At 49.3% G+C, this 8,815-nt stretch overlaps 1 protein-coding gene across 2 annotated transcripts; it reads left to right on the top strand.

Annotated features, from left to right (window-relative positions):
- Nucleotides 1-270: 270 nt before the first annotated feature.
- HOPX (HOP homeobox) lies at nucleotides 271-6,909 on the top strand. 2 transcript variants are annotated; one of them, XM_015861831.2, is made up of 3 exons: nucleotides 271-396; nucleotides 3,921-4,089; nucleotides 6,255-6,909. In XM_015861831.2, exons 2-3 carry the CDS (start codon nucleotides 3,946-3,948, stop codon nucleotides 6,330-6,332), a joined length of 222 nt encoding a protein of 73 aa, XP_015717317.1. In that variant the 5' UTR covers nucleotides 271-396; nucleotides 3,921-3,945; the 3' UTR covers nucleotides 6,333-6,909. The 2 variants fall into 2 exon arrangements, with proteins under 2 accessions (XP_015717317.1, XP_015717316.1); XM_015861830.1 differs by lacking the exon at nucleotides 271-396 and adding an exon at nucleotides 3,558-3,694.
- The last annotated feature ends 1,906 nt before the right edge of the window (nucleotides 6,910-8,815 follow it).

Here is an 8,815-nt window from a genome sequence, read left to right as displayed (position 1 = left end):
TGAGAAAGAAGCTCGTCCAGGATTTGGTCTTGATGAGCCTTATGGGTCCCTTCCAGCTCGGGATATTCTGTGATTCTATGATTCCCCTAAACCCTCGGCATGATGCCCCATCAGGAAGCTGTCCCCTAGCCCTGCAGTGACTAGCCCAAGCAGCTCCCCATGCCACCCCTCCCAAGGGCCCCGGCACACATCTAACCATGCGTTGAGCTCTGCCAAGGAGATCGGTGCCAAACCTGAATTACCAGCCCCAAGAGGAGCTGGGGATCTCAGAAGCTCCTGCGATTTGCGGCAGGTTTTTCAGGCCCCCGCCTGTCACACACACGCAAGTACTTAAGCCGTCACCTGAGGACCTGTGGGGTGTTTCTTATACACACTTTTGGTCCCTACCAGCCCCAGGTAAGTGCAAGCTTTGAGCTGGGGATGCTGGGGCAGATCTGCGGCTGGGGATGGGCTGGGGGACAATACAGGGGCTGATCACTGGCATTGGAGGGGCTGGAGCAGCACGACAGGGCTGTGATGGGAGAGCTCTGTGTTGGGACAGGGGCAGGCAGAGACCCCAGGCAGGGAGCACCATGGGGACTTGTCTCGTCCACAGCAGCTGCTGCACTGTTTGTGCTGTTCCCATCCGATGTTATCTTCTGAAAGGCTAAACGGACAGTTTACAGGATGCATGACAGGTGGCTTTTCCTTATTTATGGTGGGGTCTGGTTTATTTTTAAAGCCTCAGCCCCACCTTATCCTGTGCACTGTGCTGGCTGATGTTATCCACAGCCATGCCTCAGCTCAGCAGGGGACAGAGCAAAGCTCAGGATGGAACACAGCTCTGCAGCTGAGCAGCAGAGAGGGAGGTCCTGTTTGCAAGGAGAACAGCTCACTGTTTTGATCCCTACAGTGTTAGTAAATAGCTGCAAGCCAAAAACAGGTGTCTGCATTCCTATTTCAGGCCTGCAGATGGGGAGAACACCGGGGAAGGGGCCTGATAAGCCCAGCAGCTGCCATGAGATCCCACCAGTTTGGCAGGGATTATTGCTCTGAAAGTTTTCTAGGGGCTTCGGGTGCAGTAAACAGTCAGAAAGCTGCACATCCAGCCAGCTATTGTGTCTGTCTTTCAAAAAAGCAAAGCTGAGCAAATAGAGATAATCTCTTTTCTAGAAGAGAGACTGCTTTTATTTTGCCAGGGCAGTAGATACTGACAGAATGAGCAGAGACTGGCTGGCATCCTGGAGGTTGAGAGGATGCCCCTTCCTGCTTGGGCTGGAGCTGGGAGCCCAGCCCCGAGTGTCTCTTGGGAGGGAAGGTCTGCATCCATCCTCCTGCTCCAAATTCACACAGGGTCTGAAGAGGCTGAATCTCAGACATCCCCAAGGATGGAGGTGCCCTCACCTCTCTGTCTTTGTCCCATTTATGATTACCCCATCACTCTGAAGATTTTGTTCTCACTATCTAATAAGCTTCTCTTCTGCTGCAACCTGTGTCCACTGGCCATTATTTGCTGGCTGCTCACTCCAAGGTAGGCCCAGAGGTACAGTTAAATGCTCTGTCAGCCATGCCAAGAGCAGCAGCTGCTGCCTGCATAGCCTCTATGTGCACAGCAATGCTGGTTGGAGCATCTGCAGCCCACAGACCTCCTGCAAGCTGCAGCTGGTAGCTATTCTCACATTGCTCCACCTAAAACCAAGACAAAAAATGTGACTTCCTCTCCTCAGCTACAGGCATATGTAGCAGACCAAGTGTTTTTGGTGCTGTGGTTTCACTTTGACACCTGGCATGCCATTTCTGTTGGGGTATGCTATCCTCTGTCACAGAGCTGAACAAGTGCCATGGTCCCACAGTGTTTCTGAAAGATGCAGAGGTCGCTTGAATCCTTTCTTGCAGTAGAAAATATATATTTTCCAATGCAGAAAAAAAAGCTAGCAGTGGTAATTTCAGCAGTTGAGCAGAACAGTTGTGATTCTCCACCTTTCTGCCAGGTTTAAAGGAATATAAGTATGAAAACCATCCTTCCGAGACAAGTGGGTGGTCCTGTGCAGCCTGAAAGCCAGACTCCAAACGTGAGCTGCCAGCAGGTAGAAGACATTGTGCCCAATGGGAATACACCTCAGTAACGTGAGGATTATCACAACTATAAAGATGAAACAGGAAAGTGAAGAGGCACGCGTTTCTTATGCAAAGCAGTGCATACACATTAATGCTCATTAGTGCAGCAGGCTGCAAACACAGCTTTATAAACTGCTAGGACCTCTTGCTGCTGGTGGCTTAGGCTAGACACATGATCCAGAGGTGACATCCATGACAGTGGATGAGGCCATCCCCCAGCACGCTCCATCATGCTTAGGGCTACAAAAACAGTGTAGACAGGGAAGATGTGTGAGGAGAGGCTGAGGTCCCTGGGTTTGTTCAGCCCAGAGCAGCTACAGCTCCTCACTGGGAGCGAAGGGAACAGCATGGAGCTGCATCCAGGGAAGGTCTGTTTAGGTAAGGAGCAGACTCCCCAGGGTAGTGGTCATAGCACTGAGCTGCTGGAGTCCTAAAAACATCTAAATAACACTCTCAAACATAGGTTTGGATTTTGGGTGGTCCTGTGTAGAGCCAGGAGCTGGACTCGATGATGCCTGTGTGTCATCCAACTTGGGACCTTCTATGACCCTACAAAAGTTGCTCGAGCCTTAAGCAACCACTGTGTCACAATCAGTATTTTCCAAGTGACTAAAGTAGAGCAGGCTTTCTCACCACCAGCTCTATTTATAAGACCCTATGCAAATGCCAAAGAATCTTAGTATTTGTCAAAGCAATCTTCAGCGAAGGAGGCTCAATGGAGCATTTGCATTTTGGGATAAAGCTCGAGGACAAGGATTGCCCCAGCTTCTTAGGCAAACAGGACAGCAGGCTCCCTGCAGCCTGCAAAGTGATTTTGGAGCTAAGCCCTTATCCCAGCAGTGTTGCGATTCGGGTGAGAGCTCTCAGGCACCCGATACACCCCAGGGTACAGTGTGGGTTATGGTTATCCTTCAACTGGGAAAACAGTTGGCTTTAAAGCTACGCAATTGGAGGCATAGGCATTGAGGTTACATCTCTAGAGCCAGAGAGAAGGAGAAGCTGTGGAAACAGGGAAGGTGGGCAGTGGGTGGCCCAGCAGAGATATGGGCTGGGCAAGGGGAAGTGGGAGAGCAGAGCGAGAAAGGCCACATTTCTGAACCCAGCTCCTCCCCTGCCACCGCCCCACAGCTCAGTTTCAGAAACACAGAGGCAATTCACTGTCAAAAGACTTGTGTGTCCTCAAGTTTCACTTGGCTAGCCTTTGTGCCAAGCGGGAGCACACGTGGAGCCCTGCAGAAGAGAGATGTGGGGCTTAACTAAAGCGTTTTGCTTCCAGCAGCTCCTTCATCTTTTGTCTTGTGATTCCCCTACATAAACTTGGACGGTGGCAGGGGAGAAAAAAGTGAAAACACGTGGCTGGATGCCAGACGTTGTCCCCTGTCCCATAGGATACATGTATGTTTTTTTAAATTAATGACTTTAAACGAACCCTCCCCCACTGCACTCGTTGCTGTGACATCACTCTCAAGTGACGCCCAAGCCTAAATACGGCTGTAAACAGGAATCGTCCCCACGGGAGTCACGCTGGCTATAAATCCAGCAGCAGAGAGGCTTGCTGAGCAGAAGAGAGGCTACAGCTTCCTGCCGGCTGGGGATGGTGAGGAAGCACTGCTGGGTGCTGCTGGGCATGCAGCTACTGCGACTGGGAAACTGAGGCAGGCACTGCTGGGAGGGGCAGGGCTGGGAAAGGAGCTGTGTCCTGCCTTGGCCAGAGGCTGCTTGGGAAGAGGGAGCTGCTGGTGACAGGAATGCCTAAGCTGGGGCTCAGCAAGCATAGTCCTTCCAGTCTCAGCCTTGGAAATAACCCCAGCCCCTTTCTGTAGTGCCTGACCCCACCGTCCAGGAGAAATGGCCACAGAGAAATCAGTGACTCCTACTGAGGAGCAGCTGGAGATCCTGGAGTATAATTTTTGCAAGGTGAACAAGCATCCTGATCCCACCACACTGTGCCTCATTGCAGCTGAGACCGGACTTTCTGAAGAGCAGACCCTGGTGAGTGTGCATGCCTCAGCCTCCCCTTGGCACTGGCCCTGCTCTCCCTACACATGCCTCTGCACCCTACGCACCTCCTGCTTACCCTGTCCTCTGTTCTTCATCATACACCCTGTGATCTTCTGCCCCTGCAAGCTCCCTGCTGTACCTCTCATGCTACCCCATTACCACCTGCTGTACCTCTCATGCTACCCCATTACCACCTGCTGTACCTCTCATGCTACCCCATTACCACCTGCACCCCTTTGTGACCCATATACTCCCTCCTTACACTCTTATACTGCACACGATTGCACCCTGTGTACTGCACTAACCAGCCTTTTTTTGCATTACCAGCACCACGCTGCACCCATGGGGCCCTGCTGAACCCCACCTCCTCCCTGAACCTGACCAGTTCCTGCCCCTGCATTCCCACAGCCCCTTCCCCTGTAACTGCAGCCACCTGAGCTTCTGAAATCACAGCTGGATGCCCTGTTGGTTTCCTTGTGGCTCCAATGCCCCAACCCCAGGCTGGACTGGGGGGCTAGCACTTTCAGCACCTGCTATGTGTCAGTAGCTGGCAGCAGGGCCAAGCATGCTGTCCATTCCATTCAACCTAACAGTCCTGATAGTTCCTTCTGACAGTCCCAGGTACCCAAATGACCATTGGTTTCGTATTAAGAATAAATTGTGGTCATTTTAAAACAGGATATGCTGTGGGACATAAGCTGTGCCAGTTCTCCATCACTACAGTTAGACAGTCCAGCATCCCTGTACCTGTATGTTAGGAAAATCTGTCAGCCTCTCTGAGAGACATGGAAGCTTCTAACTGTGCCTCCAGGGAGAGTCTGTCTCTACTTGGGACTTGCTGAGTGCCTTGTGCTCCATCTGGCTGCCTGCTGGGTCTCAAAGGCAAACAGCTCCTTCCCAACACCAGGCTACAGAGCACCTCTCATTTTGACACAGAGGAGTTATAAACTCCTAAATCCATAGCAGGTTTCCTGGGTATAGAAAGCAAACATACACACAGAAATGGGTTAGCAGCATTTTGCAGAGTTGCCACGCCTGGTTCTGGAAAACCCAAGGGATAGGAGAGGCAAGCAAACAATGCCAGTATTTAGCCTGTCCCAGGGAAGTATGCTGGGTGTAACATCCAGGGCGCTCCCAGAGATCTGAAGATGAAGGTCACGTTATGAGTAGGATCAAGAATGAGCTGCGATGTGCCTGCATTACGTATGACACAGACTCACCACTCCTGACACTCGGAGTGCTTTATTGGCCAGATATAGCGAGCATTTTAATGCCAGTAAAATCAAGATGCAGATGTACTGAGTCAACAGGACGTGATGGTTAGGGACAGGAAGTGAAAGTTTTTAGGAGGCAGGCAGGCAATCTGCTGGCTGGATGCGGTCTAAGGCAGAGCCAGTGCGAGAGCCACTTGCACTGAACACCATGGTTGTATCATTAGTGACTGGAATGGCTTCAAAAATAGCTGTGAACAAATATAGCAACAGAATGAGCAGCAACAAAGCATGTCACAGGCACATGCCTAAAGACAAGCCTGAGCTATGCTTCCAACACAAGTTTTACTTCTTACTGAGGTGGTGTGGCTTTACCCAACTGCTTTTGTCCAGCATTTCAAATTGCAGCTGAGTTGAAGTGGCACCAGCAGGTCTGGGAGCTGTGTTAGAGTTGCCAAGTCGTAAAGAATAATGTAGCCGTTAATATGACTTGAAGATTAAGATACATTTTAAACCACCTTAAAAATCTGTTTGTCCTTAAATCTGCATAGATAGTGCCACTGTATTTTCCCTCTCAGCCCTTCTGAAGCAAGTTAACTTTTGGTTCCTGTTATTTTGGGACCTGTGATGACTGTTTCACTGCTACAGCCATTTACACAGACTCTATCCAGGAGGCTTAGCCTACTTACTCTGTTTGTAAGACAAATCTGGACTCACAGCAATAAAATGAGGACTCATCCAAGCTGTCAAGGTCTGGAAAGGCTTGAAAGAGGTGCACTCACAGGTGACAAAACCTTTTGGTTATGAACATCTTGCTAAAAGCAGCATCCCGAGTTTCCTTCACCTCGTTCCACATGCTGGCCCCATCCGCATCTTTCACAAGGCTTTCTGAAGGTTTGCTCAGCCCACTGCACTCAGTCTCTGTTGTTTTCTTTTTCCTTCCAGAAATGGTTCAAGCAGCGCCTGTCAGAGTGGAGGAAGTCTGAAGGGCTGCCCTCAGAATGTGGGTCTGTCAGAGACTAGAGGATGCTGCTCCTGGCCCCATCCATCTATGCTGTAAATAGTGGTGAAGATCTTCAGAGTGGGTTTACTTGGGGTTCTCCTGTCACAAAGGGTTCGAAGATACAAATTAATACCCTGATATTTAACATATTTTTATTTATAGAAGATTATATATATATATAAAATGTATGTATATGTGTATACTGCTTCTGATGGCTGCATAACTTGTCTAGCAATTATCATTAATAGCAGCTGCACAGGCCAGGAAATCTCATGCCCTTGTCCTGTGCTGATGGAGAAGCTGCAATGAAAGGTTCAAGCGCAGGACGGAGGAACAGAGATTTCTTTAGATAGCTTTAGTATATAGAGAATCCAGAGAGGCAATTGGAAAACTCGATGTCTTGTTCTTGTGATGTCTTGGTTAGTTTAAGATGCCCAAGCCAGCTCTGGATATTGCCAAGCTAAGCATCTTTAACAGACTGAGCCAAGATTCCTTGAATATATGTCTCACATTTCTGTTAAAGGTCATTGAAGGGAGAGAACCAGTCTTTTCTTTGTCCAAAGCGTGAATAAAAAACAAAGATTTTTGGTGAGAGAAGCTGTGTTGTGTCCCTGCCCTTTACCCCTGCCCTAGGAACAGAAGGCCACTCCTCTGGATGGACAACGCTTCTCCAAGACAGTCAACAGGCTCTGTGTCTTTCTTGCTACAGTTGGGCAGCCTCTGGTTCAAGGGCACCCTCCATCCATCCACAGCAGCCCACACAGCCTTGCACACACCCCAGGCATGGGCTGGCAAGACACTGGTTGGGGGGTTCCCTGTATTATATCTCTGTTGGGACCACTCTTCCCTGTCTAGAAAGGAACACAGTCAGCCCATATCTCCCCTCAGCTGTAAAGGGCTGCTGGCTTTATGCTGAGCACCCACCTTATTAGGCACTGAATTTCCTAATGCTGTGCAGGTGGTTGCTGTCAACTTGAAAAGGACCTTCAAGCAATGAGTCTGCTTTTACAGTTCCCAAGGGATGTGCAGAAAGGGTCATTTCATTACACCTCCGAAACCCCTGCAGGGGTTTCGTGATTGCATTTTTCTTGCTACACCATTACCACCTAACTATACCACAGGTATGACGGTAGAAATAATAACAACGTTATGGTCAGGGTGTGCCATGGAAAGTGGGTGAGGTTTTACAGCATGTTAGTGGTAACTCTCACGTGCCCAGGGCAAATTTGGAGTTGCTCATCCCGTATGAAGAAAGAGCGATGGTGTGAACTCTTCCTTGGTGGGAGAGGGTACCAGGGCAGTTCTAACAGCACAGCAGGATGGTGGGTCTGTGGAGACTTTTGGAGCACGGTGACATCCATTCACTCTGGTATGTTTAAGGGTTCTCTTTCTTTCCAAGTATCTTTTCACCAGTTTAATCCAATGAACTCAACAGCCCACAGATTTCTGTGCTCTCTCTGATCACAGATATGTGAATTTGCAAACCTGCTCTCACTGCATGGTTCTTTCGGGACAGGACAGGGAGAGGGGGAAAGCATGTTTCTGTTTCATAACTTGCTAGGCAACCTTAACAGGTAGGAGATGGATGATTAGCCAGCCTAGGCTGCCCAGACAAACAGAAACACCTGTTATCAACACTTTCATAGTTTACTGAAAGGTACCATGGGGACACAGCTGTTCCCACAGGGCTTTAGGAGCACAGGTGAAGACATATTCCTTAAAGGGCTTACAAACTGCAATTTTATTTCAGCCCATTGAGCACAGATGTCTTAGATTCTATAGAAACACAAGAATATACACAGTTTGTACCCCAGGACCACGTATTATGCAGCAATGAAAATGTTTATACTGAATATTCACCAGAACAAAACAATTCATCTAACACACTTATCACTATTTGTTCCTGATGATAAGTGTTGCAGGCCTGGAACAATCATATGATGTGGGCAGCTGTGGCAGTCCCCACCATGCAAAAAACACAGCAGATGGGGCACTGCTTCACTGCTTAATATCACCTGGCTGCAAACTCTCAGGGCACATAGCCCCAGCAAATGCTTGTTAGATGACAGCTCAGCACCACAAAGACCTTTGTGTCGGCAAGCTGCTGCTATGGCATCTCACTGCAGACCCCCTGAGAGATGCCTGCTGACTTATCTCCCTGTCACACCTACCTGCTGCTGGCAACGCTGCAAGCACAGCTGCCTGTCACCTTGATGGGAACTGCTTGCAGGATGCTGGCTACAACAACTACTCAAGACAAGACATGCTCAGGGAAGCAGTACTTTTCTCAGGAGCCAAACAACAGTTTCAGCAGTTTCTGCCAATTGGCTTTCCAACAGCTTTTCCTTGCAAAGGTGCAAGGAGGTAAAGGATAACTGTACAAAGTCCACCTCCAGACTTGCTGCATTACAGAGCTAGCATTCTCCTTGCAGCAGGCTCACCAGCTTGTACTCACAGTGAGCACAGCCACATCCAAATCTAACATCAAGTGCCACCCCTCAGC

Source organism: Coturnix japonica, chromosome 4, assembly GCF_001577835.2.
Source record: "Coturnix japonica isolate 7356 chromosome 4, Coturnix japonica 2.1, whole genome shotgun sequence".
Taxonomy (NCBI): Eukaryota; Metazoa; Chordata; class Aves; order Galliformes; family Phasianidae; genus Coturnix; species Coturnix japonica.
The sequence above is the reverse complement of the archived record's forward strand: the minus strand, read 5'-3'. Positions and strand labels throughout refer to the sequence as shown.

Bases quoted from the DNA above. Each gene is read 5' to 3' on its own strand.
- HOPX (XM_015861831.2), top strand. From the start codon at position 3,946: ATGGCCACAGAGAAATCAGTGACTCCTACTGAGGAGCAGCTGGAGATC. The intron at 4,090-6,254 runs GTGAGTGTGCAT...TTTTCCTTCCAG, and splicing joins TTTCTGAAGAGCAGACCCTG to AAATGGTTCAAGCAGCGCCT.